Source organism: Chenopodium album, chromosome 23 (genome assembly GCF_948465745.1).
Source record: "Chenopodium album chromosome 23, dcCheAlbu1.1, whole genome shotgun sequence".
NCBI lineage: Eukaryota > Viridiplantae > Streptophyta > Magnoliopsida > Caryophyllales > Amaranthaceae > Chenopodium > Chenopodium album.
In genome coordinates this window covers 37,016,288-37,033,410 of record NC_137856.1, presented here as the reverse complement: position 1 = coordinate 37,033,410, position 17,123 = coordinate 37,016,288, and the positions used below count along the sequence as shown (strand labels likewise).

The window sequence follows — 17,123 nt, the reverse complement described above, 5'->3', positions numbered from 1 at the left end:
AAATTTCCAAACAAAATCTGTCAAACACAGAAGCAAGTAGAACAATCTATTGTATATTTTATTGCCATGAAAGATTGAAAGGTGATTCAGAATTTCAACCTCCAACATTTGTCAAAAGGACCATGAGGAACAAAATTTTGCACATACAGGATTAGTTTAGCATAATGTTTCAGTTTAGTTGGAGACAGTATTGTTACCAGTTGCAATCGACGAAGAATCTTGTTTGTTGATAGAACACGAAGACTTGAAAGCTTCGATTTGTGGTTGGCACTTGACATAATCGCCTTTGTTTTCCTCTAAGCATTTCTTCAGAGCCTCGACATCACACGGTGACATAATCTTCTTCGAAGCTACATTCCCGGTGTTTTGATCCATTGTGCACAATCCCTACTACATGAAAAACTCACATCATCATTATAAACTCCTCAACAACAGTATCTTAAACACTTCATAAAAATCAACCATAAAATCCAAAACTCTTAATTTTTAAGGTACAATTACAATTGAATTAGCTAACACTACTACTTTCTAACCAAAATGAAAGATAAACCCTATTAACTACACAGTCGACTGTTAAATCAGTTGTACATGTAATTACATAAATTGATCAAGCACTAGAAATGAATTGATTTAATTCAATAGTTTATTCAGTTCCCAAAATTAAGAAATCTTTAGGAAAAATCTTGAAATCTATATTTCTATGATAGTCTACAATTAATTTGTTCACTTGAGATTGAATGAGACGATACTATATAATACAAAAATTAATGGTGTTGAAAATAAATATGAATTTGAATTAAAACAGATGTGAAATTGAAATTAACATACCGATTCAAGGTTGAGAACAAGAAAGACTTCGCCTCCACCGCCGGTGAAAGAGCTGCCGGTGGCAGTTCTAAGTTTTTGAAGATCGGAAAAATAAAGAAAACACGGCCTCCTAATTTCAGTAAAGTTTGGGTTATTGAGTATATCAGCCTGGGCTTTATGGTTTTATTTAACGGGCCCGTGTAGAAGTAATGAATATTCTGTAATATTAGGCTCTAATCTCTTCACCTTCAAAAAAAATAATATTTAGTAAAAATAATTTTAGTTCAGTAAAAGAAGAATTATAATAGAAAATCAGTAAAAAGTAATTTAAATTCAGCAAAAATAATTTAAGTTCAGGAAAAATAATTGAAGTTAAGCAAAATTAAGGTGAAGAAAACGGGGCCTTACTTTGTATTTAGGGCTTGTTTGGTTCACTTTATTTTAGTTTATCTAAACTTATCTGATCTGTCCTGATTTGATCCGATTTAGTTTTTTTTTTTTATTTGATCTGAATGTCAGATTTGATCATATTTTGACTATAATTATATAATTAACAATCTATATGGAAAAAATGTCAAATGGGGTCTTGTTAGATTCTTTATAATGTGTATTTTATTAATATGTGATTTTCATAATTATTTTCATTACAAAATTAAAGATATTTAGCGATAAAAAAACTGCACATAAAACTTGTAAAAATTAAGGTGAACTAAACCACGCCTTAAAGCCAAAATTAAAGGTATTTTTTTGGGTTTTCACTATTTTTTTTTTTTTTTTTTGGGTGCACTAGGTTTTCACTAATTGATTAGGCTAATGATTTGATAAGTTTTCAATTTTTTATTTTTTATTGTACTTTTATCATTCTAGGTTTCAATTTCTTCAAAAAAAAAAAAAAATATCAATACATATATATATATCATATATGCCATTGTTTGATGAGTAAAGAAAAACCACTTCTCCAACAAAAATTAAATGGAAGAGATAGAAGGAGTCTCTCTTAAGATGGAGCAGATGAAGCTAACAACCAACCCTATTATACCTTTTGATCTATTAACCATTGAAATCCTCACTAGGCTACCTCCAAAATCGCTAATTCGATTCAAATCTGTCTCAAAACAATGGCTATCAACAATCTCAAGCCGAAAATTTGTCAATTTACATGCCCAACGAACAAACACCAATGACCACAATCACGGGGTTCTCATCGAAACAAGACGGTCACCAATCTTTAACAAAGGAAGTGTAGTTTTACGCCACGATAATTTGTTAGGTGTCATGACCTTCCAACATTACAAATTCCCTCCCTCGATAATGGACGAGGGTTTCAGCATATTGGGTTCGTGTAACGGGTTGGTCTGCTTATATGTTTGTTGTAAAGGGATCATAATTTGGAATCCTGTCACGCAGGAGCATCGATTCGTTTCGAACCCATCAATAATGATGGAACCTTATATATACGATGTGAATCCGGGGTTATGGGATTAGCCTACCTTCCTTCCATAGATGATCACAAACTAGTCAATCTAAATATGTGTTCGTCACATAATCGAATTAGATTTCAGGTAAGCGTATATACATTAAGGACTAATAAATGGGTTCAATACATGTCTGATTCATTATCTGCTGATATCGTCGAAAATCTACGGTTGAACACGCATTACGTCCTTGGGATTGTGTTGTTGAACAATGTATCACATTGGTTGATATATAAATGGAATGACATTACCTTTGGAGTGCCGTTCATATTAGCGTTCGATATGGTGACCGAGACCTTCAATGAGGTACCACTTCCCCAAGACATGAAATCATGTGAGTATGTGTCTTATAATTTGAGTAGGATTAAGGACAATCTGTGTTTTGAAGCCGAGTATAGGTCCGACGACGGAAGTGGCCGGGTGTGTTATCGAGTAGTTTGGGAGTTAAAACGATATGGAGAATGGAGATCATGGAAGAAGATTATTGAGCTTTGTCCTAAACAAGATAGTTTTGAAATAAGAGATATACAGGAGTTGGATGGTTTTGCTTCTAATATTTATAAGAAGAGTTATCAATTTTTGATGTGTATGTTGCAGTCTTTTGGTTGGTTTATCTACCGAAGCAATGATGGGAGACACAAATGTATTCAACTAGATAAAAATCATTGTGCCCGCCTCGTGTGCTCACATGTTGAAACTCTTGTTTCACCTCTCATGGGATCGGACAATAGGCTAGAACTTTAGATTATTCTTTTAATTATATGTAGCTTTTAATTATGTTTATCAATTTTATAATTTGACTATTTGTTCATCAACAAACTAATGATACTAAGCATAGTATAATATAATTAATTATCTTTCACGTTATGTTATATATTTTGTATATGTTCTATTGCATGTTTAGAAAAATATAAAGTCTTAGTATATACTTCACTTCGTATGTGTGTCAATGTGTAGTTGTTCTTGCCTAACAAGATTTTAAAATATTTGTGAGTTTTTTTTTGAAAAAGCTCATAGGAGCAGGATTAGCATTAATCAAACCAAATCGAGATCCGCCAAGGCAACTAGGCCTTGCGGGAATGAGTTTACAAAGATCTGTTTCGCACCATTGACTGGACTAATCCTAGCAACCGAATGAGCAACACAATTACCCCCTCTTTTAACATGGAAACAAGAAAAGCTATAGAAATTCTTGCTTAAAAAATCTATATCATCAAAGACAAGATTAATTGGGGCTCGCCCGTCTCTGCTGCTATTAATGGCATTCACCACAATTGTCGAATCACATTCAAGCTCAACCTTCTGTATACTCATCCTGTGCGCCAATTCCACACCCATTCTAGCTGCCATTGCCTCCGCAGTAGCCACACCATGCTGAGCACTCACCCGCTGCACCATTGCTGCCACAATTTTACCCTCTGCATCTCTGATCACAGCCCCTAAACACACCCCTCAACCCTCCATAACAGCAGCATCAGTATTATTAACCCGCATCACACCAGCAGCAGGACACTTCCACGATCCACTAGACCTCACCACAGCATTCTTGGTGCCCCCAGAAACAGCCTTCGAATACTCTTTTTAGTCTCCCACGAGAGTGACAAACCCCAATACCCCTATATCTCTATTTTGCCACGGATCCTCAAAAATCACCGAATTCCTATAATTCAATCGACAATTATTCCCTTAGTCAAATCCCCAACTATCTCGCAAGTAGCTAGAACTATTTTCTATTAAAATAAAAAAAAAAAAAAACCTAGAGTTATTTATAATCCTACGTGGCGCACTAAGAAAATTATTTATAATCGGCATTTGAATTTATTTTTTTTTGTTTAAAGAGCCACAAGGGCTGGGTGAGATTCGAACCTAGGATCTTCTGGAATCAAGAGGGAAGCTCTAACAACTTGAGCTATCCTTCACTCTCAAAAGATAAAGGCATTCGAACTATTTAATTATAAAAGATTATAATAATCTCTTATTTAATTGGCTACTATTTATAATCCTACGTGGCGCACTAAGAAAATTAGATCATACGTGACTCTCTAAAAACTCGGGAAAAAACTCTAGATGAAGCCCGTGCGATGCACAGTTTGTTTGTTTTTTTTTTTTTTTTTTTTGTATTTATGAGCTTAAATTTGTTATATATTTAGATAAAATTCCTAATATTAGAAGATAATATTTAAAATTTAACTAATTTAAACTTAAAAATCTCATTCACCAATTTTATTTACGTGTCATTTGAATTATTTAATTCTGAAAGAAATTAATAATCTCTTATTTAATTGGCTACTACTAAGGTTTATAATCCTACATGGCGAGCTGAGAAAATTAGATCCTACGTGGCTTTCTAAAAACTCGGGAAAAAACTACCCTTTAAATATATAATATTTTCATTTTTTATATTAACTTTGACCATAGTTGATTCTATAAGATAACAAAGCACAAATATTATCATATACTCCGTATATTGTTAAAATACTTGCCTAATATACTTCGTAATTATTTATGTCAAGTTTGACTGTGTTAATATAATTCTGAAAGGAAAGGGAGTATAAGGTTAAATTTTGATATAAGGAGTAATCAAACATAGCTTTAGGAAATTAGGCCCTTAAGCCCGTTAGTTTTGGGGAGTTTTCCAAATAGTCTCCATAAATCCCAAATTCCGAAACTTTATCTCCCTGCTTGACAATCACTCTTCAATTCTAAGGTACGGAGTATAATTCTTATCTTTTTTTTTTCTAATTTTAATTTTCTGGGTTTCAAATCTTGTTTTTGTTATTTGTTTCTGCTCTAATTAGAAATTCTTCACTGGTTTTAGCCTATTAATTCTTTGAACGTATGTTCTATTGCTAAAGTTTTGATCTTTCTTATGCATTTTTTTCGAATTATTTCAATCAGCTTGGAATTCACGCTTTAATTAGGTTAATTTCCCAATAATCCCTTTACCCAGATTCTTACGCTGGATTCTGAATTGCTTTACAAAGATTTATATTTGCCTATTTGTTCTGAAATTGATATATGTATGAGATTTTTATTTGCCTATTTGTTCTGAAATTGATATATGTACGCTTTTGTGGGATTATTATTGAGAAAATTTGCTGTTATTCTGTAGAATTGATGCAATTTACCCTCATACCATAGTCAAACGTTGATTGTAGTTAATTTAGTGAGTGATTTTGCGGAATTTAGGAAGGTTTGGATTGAAGAATTTGTTTTTGATACCCAAAACTATTTCGCATTATGAAAGTTTGCTTTATCTTTCTTATTGTATTAAATTATTCACCTTTCAATCATGATATTGGTGTACCCAGTCCGAGTAGAGGGGAAATAGCAGATTATGAATTTATGATACCGGTGTACCGAGTCCGAGTAGAGGGGAAAAACAGATGGATGGTAGTTGATTCATGAGAAGTATTTGTGGGGTTTAGGAGTTTGTTTTGTGTTTGAAAGGTTAGGGTTTGCAAATCCGACACGAGTTGGGAGAAGTTATTATATGATATTTGCTTTACTTATCTTCCTCTTTTGAACATTGTCTGGTGAATGGTAACAGGACAATACATCCCTTTAGCTTGTTTCTTTCCTTTCAATGATTACATGTTATTGGTGAATGTATTCTGTTAGTAACGTGAAGATGGAATCGGTGTTGTGTTGTTTTTTTTCAGCTAATTTTGTTCTGTCTGTTTTTGATGACTGTGACTGTGAGGATCTTTTTATTTATTTTTTATTTTAATGTCGTGAATTGAATTGTTGCTAGTGATATCTGATTTTCTGTAATTTGCATCATCTGGTGTTTCCTTTGTTACTTAATTTTTGAAGAATTTCTGCTCATAGTTGTTTATTTGACTGCTAAAGATATGAGTTTCTATACCTTGCTTTGCAGATTGATAAAACTAGAAGTTGTTGAAATAATTACAAGGAAGAAATATGAGTTCGCGGTTTTGGGATCAGGTATGCCATTATTTAACCCATCTTACTCAATCAACATTCAATTTGCTATCCATCCAGTGAAAAATTGTCTTTCTTTTTCCCTTTCTGTAGGGTAACAGTGATACTGAGGATGAGGAGGAGAGTAATTATGATGAGGGAGAGGAGGTTGCTTCTGATGCAGCTGAAAATGGTGGAAGCAAGTATATATTAAGAGATAATGACAATGACAGTGAGGATTCAGATGACCATAAGCGAGTAGTTGTTCCTGCTAAGGATAAGCGCTTCCAGGAGATGTCTGCTACTGTTGAGCAGATAAAGAATGCCATTAAGATCAATGACTGGGTGAGCCTACAAGAGAGCTTTGATAAGATTAATAAACAACTTGAAAAAGTTATGCGTGTTGTGGAGACGGGTATTGTTCCCAACGTCTATATAAAGGCCCTTGTACTGTTGGAGGATTTTCTGAATGAAACTTTGTCAAATAAGGAGGCTAAGAAAAAGATGAGCACCAGCAATGCGAAAGCATTAAATAAAATGAAGCAGAATCTGAAGAAGAACAACAAGCAATATGAACATCTGATTAACAAATTTAGGGAAAATCCTGAGTCTGAAGATGAAAGGGATGAAGAGGATGAGGCGGACAATGTATCAGAATTTTCTGACGAACCTGAGTCAGAAACTGAAGAGACTGATAAGGAGGATGACACCAGGGAGGATGATGTTGAGGATGAGGATGGCGATTGGCAGAAGCCAGGGAAGAACAATAAGCTTATAGATTCAAATTTACTGAAAAATCCAAATGAGATCACGTGGGATACAGTGAACAAGAAAGTCAAAGAAATTGTTGCTGGACGTGGTAGGAAGGGAACTGGGAAAATTGAGCTAGTTGAGCGGCTCACCTTCTTGACTAGGGTTGCAAAGACACCAGCTCAGAAGCTGGAGATCCTTTTCAGTGTTGTTTCTGCCCAATTTGATATTAATCCTAGTCTCAGTGGTCATTTGCCAATAAATGTGTGGAAGAAATGCGTGCAGAATATGTTTGTTATACTTGATATTCTCACTCAGTATCCTAACATATTGGTGGATGATTCAGTAGAACCTGAAGAAAACGAAACCCAGAAGGGTCCAGACCATAAGGGTACCATTCGAGTATGGGGAAACTTGGTAGCCTTCCTTGAGAGAATAGATATTGAGTTCTTCAAGAGCTTGCAAGTTATAGATCCTTATACACGTGAATTTGTTGACAGACTCAGAGATGAGCCTTTGTTTTTGGTCCTGGCACAAAACGTCCAAGAGTACTTGGAGAAAAGTGGTAATCTGAAGGCAGCTGCAAAAGTAGCCCTGAGACGTGCTGAGTTTGTGTACTATAAGCCTCAAGAAGTTTACGAGGCAATGAGGAAATTGGCTGAACAATCAGAAGAAGAAAATGATGAAGCAGTAGGTGAGGAATCCAAGGGGGCTGGTCTAGGTAGGGGCCCCCCTTTGTTTGTAGTTACTCCTGAGCTTGTGCCACGGAAATCTACATTTCCAGAGCGCAGTAGGGCCTTGATGGATAGCTTAGTTTCTCTCATTTATCAATATGGAGATGAGCGAACAACGGCCCGTGCGATGCTTTGTGATATATACCACCATGCTCTTATGGATGAATTTTCAGTTGCTCGTGATTTGTTGCTTATGAGTCATTTGCAAGACACAATTCAACACATGGATGTATCAACCCAGATATTGTTCAATAGAGCTATGGCTCAGCTCGGTCTATGTGCTTTTAGGAGTGGTCTGATTGCAGAAGGACATGGTTGCCTTTCTGAAATATATTCCACTGGTAGAGTGAGAGAATTGCTTGCACAAGGTTTCTCTCAAAGCCGTTACCATGAGAAGACTCCTGAACAGGTATGACTGCTCATATTTGAGACTGTTATCTGTAATGCTATTGTATACAGTGGTTGTTCTGATCTTCTGGTTGGAATTTTAAGCAAATTTTGCAGGGTATAGTAGTCACTAGTCAGATCATGATAGTTGCAGATTTGCAGTGGCTTCTGTTCTGATGTATTTTAGGAAGAATTTAATAGGACTACGTCATTAGAATATTCTCTGCGTGATCAATTTAATTCCTAGATTTCCCTCTTATGTGATTTGGTCTATTCATTCTTGTTGCGTTGAAAGTAGATATTGATCTTTAGTAACCAATTTTAGTGTCCTGTTACTGTAATAATCAAGGCCTTTCTATGATGATTTTATTCATGAAATGTTTAGAATACACTTTGAATTTATGTCATCATACTGCCAATGTAGTGTGCAGAACTGTCAATTTGATAGAAAAAGATGTAAATCCACACCAGGCTGTGGCCAAGTGCTGTAGTGGGGATCTGCATATGAGGGGGAATTAGCTATGCTTTAAGCAACAGAGGAGACATCCCATAAAATTAGTGTTTTAAATGAACTTATACTAGTAACCTTTTTTATATTTTCAAGAATGCAATATCATGTTAATGCTTGCCTTCTTTTCTTGTTTTTTAAAGCTCACTCATGATTTTTCAATATTACCAGGAGATGAGAGAAAAAAGACAGCAGATGCCATACCACATGCACATCAATTTGGAACTCTTGGAGGCAGTTCATCTGACTTGTGCCATGCTGTTGGAGGTCCCTTACATGGCTGCCAACACCCTTGAGTCACAGCGCAGGATTATAAGCAAGACTTTTCGGAGATTGCTCGATGCTAGTGAGAGACAAACATTGCGGGGCCCACCTGAAAATGTCAGGGATCATGCTATGGCTGCTACAAGAGGCCTCACTCAAGGAGACTTTCAAAAGGCCTTTGATGTCATCACATCTCTGGATGTGTGGAAGCTCCTGAAAAACAAAGAGAGTGTCTTTGAGATGCTGAAATCTAAGATCAAAGAAGCAGCCCTAAAGACTTACCTATTTACTTATGCTGTTTCTTACAGTTCTCTGAGCCTTGACCAGCTGTCTAAGATGTTTGAGTTGTCAGAGCCTCAGATACACAGCGTTGTGAGCAAGATGATGGTTAATGAGGAGCTGCGTGCTTCATGGGACCAGCCTACCCGGTGCATCATCTTCCATGAGGTTGAGCACACTAGGTTGCAGGCTCTTGCATTCCAATTGACTGAGAAGCTAAATTACTTCGCAGAAAATAATGAGCGGGCTATGGAGGCCAAGCTGGGTGGTGGTACTTTGGATGGTTTGCCTCCCAGGAGAAGAGATGGACCAGATTATTCTGCAGTTGCCTCTTCTGGTGGTGGTAGGTGGCATGACAACTCGTACCAGCAAGGAAGACCCGGTGGGCGTTCAGGATATGGAGGAAAGATGATGAATCCAGGACAGTTTTCTGCGGGTGGATATTCAAGAGATCATGGTGGTCATGCAAGAGGGGCAGGCTCTTATGGGCGTGCATCCATGCGAGGACAACACACTGATTCTTCAGCCCGTATGGTCAGCCTTAATCGCGGAGTTCGTTAATTTGTTTTGATCATCTGAAAAATTTTGCCCCAAGGTTCTAAAACTAAATAGTCTAAATTGTTTCCTTCTTATCATTATTGATTATTCCTTCATTTCTTGGTAGAAGTTCTGGTTTCAATTAAACTAACTGAACTGATTAGTTGTAAGCTTGTAACTTTCGTAAGCTTTTTTTACCAGTTTTGTGTTTTGAAGCGCAGGAAACTCCTATTTTATTCTACCTTTTGTTTCTGAAAATTGTCATTGTTCTGTGCTAAAGTTTAATTGAAATTTTCAGAGCTTGTGGTTTTTGTTTGAGCTATCTACGTTTTTGTGACTGCAAGTGAGGCGTATATTTCCATCTCTATCTCAGGTTACAGCTTGAAAGTGGCATTGCACGTAACCTGAGATGTTTCTGACAAGGGGCTGTGGGGAGGGCATCGATGGAGATGTGTCTGCGTGTTTTTCACACGTTGAGCGTGCACCCCCCCCCCCCCCCCCCCCCGGCACTTGATGATAATTACTCCGTATACTTTGCCTTTCAGAGTATTGTAGTACGAGTAAATCTAAATGAGCAAAGAAAATAGCTTAACATGCACCATAGATGTTGCACTTATCAAACCCTACAATGACATGATTTACTAATGAACCAGTAATTGACTTCGTGTATATCTAAAAGAGCAGGATTTTTTTTTATAATGTGAGAGCTCTATATCTCATATGTCATTCAAGGTTCTAAATGCTTAAATTATGTTTTTAGTCTAGTCATCATTCAACTCATACTTGAATGGAAGAAGTGACTACTCTGGTCCAAACGTTACTCCATTTGACTTGTAATTTAATCAAGTCAACCCACTAATTATATTCATACGTCAACCCATATCTTGGGCTAAAATTTTAAATTAGGAATTAGGCACAATGCAGCATATCCCTAATATCTTTCCATATAAATTAGGACATTTATATTGTTGCTCATCTATATATATAGCTCATTCTAGTTCTTCCATCTTCTAGGGGAGGATCTTGATTTGATTTAATAAAATTAATACGTCCCTCCCCCTTCAATTCATCCTTTCCTTCTCCTCGTAACACATACTTATCTACTAGAAATTTGTTATTGTACGTACGAAAATGTTGGTGTTGAGGCTAAGTGTGGCTGTGTTGCTTCTGCTGACATTCGCGCTGTGTTGTGCTTACGCACAATCACCTTTGGTTGGCATAACATTGGTGAAAAATACTACTGCCAAAGATATTGGAGCATGTAAGGCTTAACTTATAAATAACACTAATTACATACCTAAAATTTTTTGTTATTAATTTTTTTTTACTAATCCTTATTTTTAATCAAAATGGTAAAATTTAATTATGTGGTTGAAGATTGCTTGGATGGGAGTTTACCTGCATATCAGTTCAGCAAAGGATTTGGTTCTGGAGCAAGCAACTGGCTTTTGCACATTGAGGTAATTCACTAATTCATAATAATGCTACTATAGACCAATTTTAATTACTTGTCTTTTCATTAGTTGATACAGAGTAATTAATATCTTTGAATTTACGGCGATTTTTTCATATATATACAAGTATACAACTGATTGTACTTTGTTCATGACGGTAAAGCAAAAGCTTAGTTTTTATTCATGTTCCTAACATAGACAAAAAAATAGCCTTGATTCGGTACAAGCATTTTTTTTTTTTCCTTAAAATCATGATTTGCTAAAAATGGATTGAGAGTAATTATGATTTGCTACTGGATTGAAAATTATAATAATTTGCTTCCATATTGAGGTTGATATTAAACAATTGAATTAGAATCATACTAAAGAGGTATAATGTATCATGATTTGAAATAAACCATGATTTCTTTTTTATAATGATTTGCTTGTATTAGCTGTAGTACGTGCTGTATGTAAGAAAAATTTTAATTATACTAAAATGGTACAAAATCATAATTATTTGCTGTGATAATTTGTTCATATCTTACTTATTGGGAATAATTAAAAATCATAGTGAAAATAAAAGACAGTGTTAAGACTTTTGTAGTTTAACTTGGAGATGGAGATTGGGATTATTAAGAGTTGTTGTACTTACTTAACAAAGACTTTGATGAAGCTAGCTAGCTTTGACAATGGAGACCGATCACTCGATACATATGATGATATAAATAATGATAATATGTTTTGTTAGGGTGGTGGATGGTGCAATGATGTAAAATCATGCTTGGAGAGGGCTACTACTCGAATTGGTTCCTCAAGCTACATGACCGAGAATGTCTTTTCTGGGATCCTAAGCAGCAATGAATCCCTCAACCCAGGTTCTTATTTCATAATTTTTACTTGACTTATTGCTTGCTTGGTTTGTTATAAATTTTTGGTTAATTTTTGTTCCACGAAACTTTATACTATAAGTCTATAATTATGTACTCATTGTTAATGGCAAGTTGCTATATATATATATATGCTCATCCTCCAATTCCATCGAAAATAATGTTTATAGGCCAGGTTCTTACTAGAAAGCAAAGTCATGAACTCATGAATTGTTTAATCTTAGACATGTTATTTTTCCTTTCACAATATTAATTCAAAATATGCTTCATATAATGTTGATAACAGACTTCTACAATTGGAATCGCGTTATGCTAAGATACTGTGATGGAGCTTCCTTTGCTGGCAATTCCATTTACCAAAATGCGGTAAATATATTTCAGCTTGATCTCTTTTCAGATCAATTTTTTGTGCAGGCTAGGTCTATCTCACAATAACAGTAAATGATTTTCTGTTCTTTCTAATTTGTGTATGCTAACATTCGACAGACCTCATCGCTTTACTTTAGAGGGCAAAAAATTTGGCAAGCAATTATTTCTGATCTTCTTCCACAAGGGTTGGCACATGCAGAGAAGGTTTATTATTGAGATAAATTTGTAATCTTAACCTTACGAAAAGCATAGGCATATGACATTAACGCGTACTCTGATCTGCACTCTGCAGGCTTTGCTTTCTGGCTGCTCAGCAGGGGGTTTAGCAGTGTTTCTGCACTGTGACAACTTCTCCAGGTATCTACCAGGAAATGCTACTGTCAAATGTGTCAGTGATGCCGGGTTTTTCTTAGACGTGTGAGTCATCTTATTTACTCATGTCCTGCAAATTTTCGCCTTCCTTTACCCTACTCTACTGATTTCATATCTTTGTCATTCTTGCAGGAAAGATGTAGCCAAGGATGACAAGATTAGAACCTTATACCATGATGTCGTTTCTCTTCAAGGGGTTGAACAAAATCTCAACCAAAAATGCACCAGTTCTCAAACCGATCCTAAGCAAGTATGATTATGCAAATTGCTTGAAATATTTAAATTATAAGTCGCTTGCTTTTGATCAAATTATAATAAGGTTCTGATCTGATTTTTATCAGTGCTTTTTTCCACAATATTTCCTGAGCTACATCAAGACTCCGATGTTCATTTTAAACACTGCATACGATACATGGCAGGTACTGTTTCTTAAATTTATTGAACTTATCTACTGTATTAGAATTTTCTTATTTTTTTTCATGGTTTTGATTATATACTTTGGCAGTTTTATAACATCTTGGTACCATCTTCGGCTGATCCGGGAGGAGTATGGAATTCTTGCAAGAAAAATGTAAAAACTTGCACTGACAGTCAAATTCAGACACTACAAGGTTTAAAGTAGTCACTTACTACCAATTTTATCAAGCCTGTTTTTTTTAAAAATTATCAGCTCAATTATGCACCTGACATTTCGGAATCTGTTATTCAGATTTTCGACGAATCATGCTCAATGCTACATACTCTTTTTACAAATCTTCAACAAGTGGAGGAATGTTCATAAATTCATGCTTTGCACATTGCCAAACTGAGCATCAGGAAACTTGGTTCGCCGCTAACTCCCCTAGAATGCAAAATAAGGTACTTTATTAGTCTTTTCTTCATGGTTTTTTCTTATATATCAGTCCTAGTAGTAAGTCATTTTTCATTCTTACAGCAGCATTGATCATACTATATGTATCTTAGTATCTACACCCTTTTTGTTACGGCGTATATATATATACTAACATTGCTGCTTAGTATAGTAATTTGCATATATAATTTGTATAATCTCTTGTAATTATACTCTGTATATCCTGCAGACCATTGCAGAGGCTGTAGGCGATTGGTATTTTGAACGAAACGAGACAAAGCTGATCGATTGTCCATATCCTTGTGACTCTACTTGTCAATATTAGACCAAGATAAAACCCAGGGAAATATCATAGGACTTGGAGAAATTTTTGGAGGTGAAGATCATAAAGCACAGTTTATTCTTAATCTACAAAAGTTAGTTTTATTTTGCTGATGTAAAAAGATGAAGTGATATTCGGTGAACAAATTCCTATAAGAAAATAAAACTTGTACCTGGATTATATAATATTCAATCTTAATTCTTCTAATCTGATCAAATAATGTACATCAATTTACAGTGCCTTTTCAAACAAATAAATTTTTTTTGTATTGGTTTGAAGTCACGTTGATGACCATGGCTAAATTTAATTTTAGTCTACTTCGTATTAAATCGACCAAAATACGTTTGTTACATGTGAATGTATAAACTACTCCAAATGTGGAAGAAATTCAATTTTGAGGAGACCTTCATCTAATCCACACCACCTTTATACGTCAATGACATGGAAAATGCTTGTTTGGTCTAGGAAAGAGCCATTTATACATTCTGTAGGCACACATAATACGTAGTAGTTCAACTTTGATCAAAGGGAAGAGCACCCTAAATAATCCAACTTCTAAGGTGACTTTGAGACCATATATATCATACAATATCTTAATTGTCTCCAACTAAACCATAAGGGACACTATTTATCTTTTAACTATATTTTTTTTAATACTATTTTTTTTAATAGTTAAACATCTTAGATGAGACCGTCCCACATTAATTTATAACGACACATTCAAACATTTATCTCATGAAATAAACGATTCTTATGGGGCGCTAACACAAAAGATGATGCATACAAAGTTTGAAATCATTCATTAGCATATTAGGTAACATAGACTAATTATTAACCAAAGCTATAAAAATAATGATGATACAAAGGACAAAAGTAGACCAAAAGCTTTTGTAAGTGGGTAATGCTTGCTGTCCTCTGTTTTACCAATTAAATTCATGTATTTCATCAGATTTCTGTTTTCTTCAAAAGTCAAAAAGATAAACTAAAAAAAAGCTAAAATTAGCCAAATTTTAAAAAGATTTCCTGATAAGGACTAACGGTTGAAAATTGAGAGGTGGGATACGAAGGTTCACTTTTACTTTGATAAGTGCATTAAGATCTCACTAACCTACTCTATAAGCATGTGCAATTTTTGCTTTGTCCACTTCAAAATACTAATTAATTTTTTATTTAACTTTTGCAATTAGTCAAATTATTTCTTTATTTTGTAGTGGAAAACAACTCACAATGCACCAAGTTAAAACTTAAAAAGTTATTTTGTCCTCATTGCATTTCCTAATTTGTTTTCTCTTTCTTTTTATTTTCCCAAATTATCACCTTAGTTCTAAAAAATCAATTGTACGAATAGATAATTTTAATGGTTAATTTTGAACAAGAATTTGAATACTTTCTCTTTTCTTTGTTATTGCAAATTTGCAACATGTTAGCTAGGTAAGTAACTAAGTATGATGTACTACAAGGGAGACAGATAGGCAAAAAAAATCTATGTACCGTGATTGGAGTTTTAAAGGCCTTTCTCTCACTCCTACTTGTATAAGAGAAAAACATTAAAAAAAGATAAATTATTTTTAACCAACCAAAATCTAGACTTAGATTTCGTAATTTGCAAATGTATACATGACTTATGCGGAGTATGTACTTATTATTAAGTAGATTATGCGCAAACCTAATATTCCATAACTTTTATTATTGAATATAGTGAATATACTTTGAACAATAAATATTGCATATTATATAATTAAATAATCAATTCTACTTTTGTTGGCAACATGTGCACGGTGGGGAGTTACAATTATTTATATTCAAATTTTATATACTTGTATAGTTTATACTTTATATAAGTACAAGTATTTAAGAAAATTCAACCACAATTTGCAAGGTACTCAATCCCCTAAACTACTTGAGTCAACTTAGTGGTTGTCAGATCAAAAATTGACTTCTCACATTTTTATTAGAGTCCAAAAGATCATGCCAGAGAATACTTTCACAAGTTTCAGTAGTGACTACTGCCACTAACCCATTAAGCCCAACAACACTATTCATCTTATATGACAACAAAACTATCTTCTAGTGATGTAAAATAAAAAAATTAAAAAAACATCTTGATTAATACTTTGTACATAAAGTACTTTGTATGAAACAATCTAAACTTAGGGTTTGTTCTCATATGATTATTTTCAGTTCAGTTAAGTTTAGCTCTAATAAGTTCAGTTCAGTTCAGCTTCTAATTTCCTTCTCTTATAACATATTCAGTTCAGTTCAGCTCTAATAAGTTCAGTTCAGTTCAGTTCAGTTCAACTCATTTCAATTAGTGAGAACAAACCCTTAGTCACTTATATATATTAATGCTAAAGATGAAATTTTATTTGATCGCTTAAAAGTGTAATCTAGATCCCTTTGTATGAAACAATCTAGACTTAGCCACTTATATATCAATGTTAAAGATGAAATTTAGATCAATATAGTGTAATCTAGATCCTACATATGGAGTACATATATGGAGTAATAATACATATGGGTCGTTCAAAAGTCAATTGATGATGTGAAGTATTACATAACTTTTTTAATCTTAAGACGGTCATGTTTAACAATAGAATTTACAGATACATGACATATGTATAGTAGGCATGTATATGATGATGCACATACAAAGTATAGCAAAGGATCGGATTATATTATTAGTACAAAAATAACAGCAATGACTTTTATTTGATATGATAATATTATTAGCTTAGTATAAGTTGCAAGTTGCAAACTTGCAACATATAGTGATGAAAACCTCCTTTCATCGAAATTTCATTTATCACTTGAATTATCTATCTTATATTATGCACTACTAGAAACATAATATTCCCTTATGCTTTACAATATTCCAGTACAACTAATAATTTAAGCTACTATACATCATGGCACCTTTTCTTTGAAAGACATTGTTCTTATTAATCTTTACAATATAGTTCTAAAAAACAATACTATAAACGTTACATATTTGATTATTTTCTATAGCATGGTCGAAGAAGACAGCTATATTATCTATATTATATTGCAGCAACATATACATGCATGCATCAGCACCACACACCATACTTTGACTAATTCCACCTTCTGCGTCACTCTTTGCCCCTTTTTACCTTCTTCATCAGGAGTTTTTTTTGCAACTTGACGACTTGTGTAGTTGTGTTATCTTTTCATCAATATACCTATACTAAAGGCGAAACCAGA

At 34.3% G+C, this 17,123-nt stretch overlaps 4 protein-coding genes across 4 annotated transcripts; all 4 read left to right on the top strand.

Annotated features, from left to right (window-relative positions):
* Window positions 1-1,779: 1,779 nt before the first annotated feature.
* On the top strand, window positions 1,780-2,292 carry LOC145607549 (putative F-box only protein 11). Its single transcript, XM_081663168.1, has one exon. The coding sequence runs from the start codon at window positions 1,780-1,782 to the stop codon at window positions 2,290-2,292; it is 513 nt and encodes a 170-aa protein (XP_081519294.1).
* Window positions 2,293-2,411: 119 nt separating this feature from the next.
* LOC145607547 (uncharacterized) lies at window positions 2,412-3,026 on the top strand. Its single transcript, XM_081663167.1, has one exon. It carries the CDS (start codon window positions 2,412-2,414, stop codon window positions 3,024-3,026), a length of 615 nt encoding a protein of 204 aa, XP_081519293.1.
* Window positions 3,027-4,883: 1,857 nt separating this feature from the next.
* Window positions 4,884-9,923, top strand: LOC145608988 (eukaryotic translation initiation factor 3 subunit C-like). The gene is made up of 4 exons (XM_081664561.1): window positions 4,884-4,989; window positions 6,163-6,230; window positions 6,321-8,099; window positions 8,757-9,923. The coding sequence occupies exons 2-4, from the start codon at window positions 6,207-6,209 to the stop codon at window positions 9,687-9,689; spliced, it is 2,736 nt and encodes a 911-aa protein (XP_081520687.1). The 5' UTR covers window positions 4,884-4,989; window positions 6,163-6,206; the 3' UTR covers window positions 9,690-9,923.
* Window positions 9,924-10,796: 873 nt separating this feature from the next.
* LOC145607546 (pectin acetylesterase 9-like) lies at window positions 10,797-14,108 on the top strand. Its single transcript, XM_081663166.1, has 11 exons — window positions 10,797-10,926; window positions 11,043-11,125; window positions 11,850-11,976; window positions 12,275-12,354; window positions 12,475-12,561; window positions 12,650-12,774; window positions 12,862-12,979; window positions 13,071-13,148; window positions 13,235-13,340; window positions 13,439-13,587; window positions 13,809-14,108. The coding sequence occupies exons 1-11, from the start codon at window positions 10,797-10,799 to the stop codon at window positions 13,902-13,904; spliced, it is 1,179 nt and encodes a 392-aa protein (XP_081519292.1). The 3' UTR covers window positions 13,905-14,108.
* The last annotated feature ends 3,015 nt before the right edge of the window (window positions 14,109-17,123 follow it).

What these genes read in the sequence shown, in the direction of transcription:
- LOC145607549 (XM_081663168.1), top strand. Translation starts at nt 1,780, where the DNA reads ATGGAAGAGATAGAAGGAGTCTCTCTTAAGATGGAGCAGATGAAGCTA.
- LOC145607547 (XM_081663167.1), top strand. Translation starts at nt 2,412, where the DNA reads ATGTCTGATTCATTATCTGCTGATATCGTCGAAAATCTACGGTTGAAC.
- LOC145608988 (XM_081664561.1), top strand. Translation starts at nt 6,207, where the DNA reads ATGAGTTCGCGGTTTTGGGATCAG. An exon ending in GTTCGCGGTTTTGGGATCAG is followed by an intron (nt 6,231 to 6,320) that starts GTATGCCATTAT and finishes CCCTTTCTGTAG; the next exon opens with GGTAACAGTGATACTGAGGA. An exon ending in ATGAGAAGACTCCTGAACAG is followed by an intron (nt 8,100 to 8,756) that starts GTATGACTGCTC and finishes CAATATTACCAG; the next exon opens with GAGATGAGAGAAAAAAGACA.
- LOC145607546 (XM_081663166.1), top strand. Translation starts at nt 10,797, where the DNA reads ATGTTGGTGTTGAGGCTAAGTGTGGCTGTGTTGCTTCTGCTGACATTC. An exon ending in ATTCCATTTACCAAAATGCG is followed by an intron (nt 12,355 to 12,474) that starts GTAAATATATTT and finishes AACATTCGACAG; the next exon opens with ACCTCATCGCTTTACTTTAG. An exon ending in CTGCATACGATACATGGCAG is followed by an intron (nt 13,149 to 13,234) that starts GTACTGTTTCTT and finishes ATACTTTGGCAG; the next exon opens with TTTTATAACATCTTGGTACC.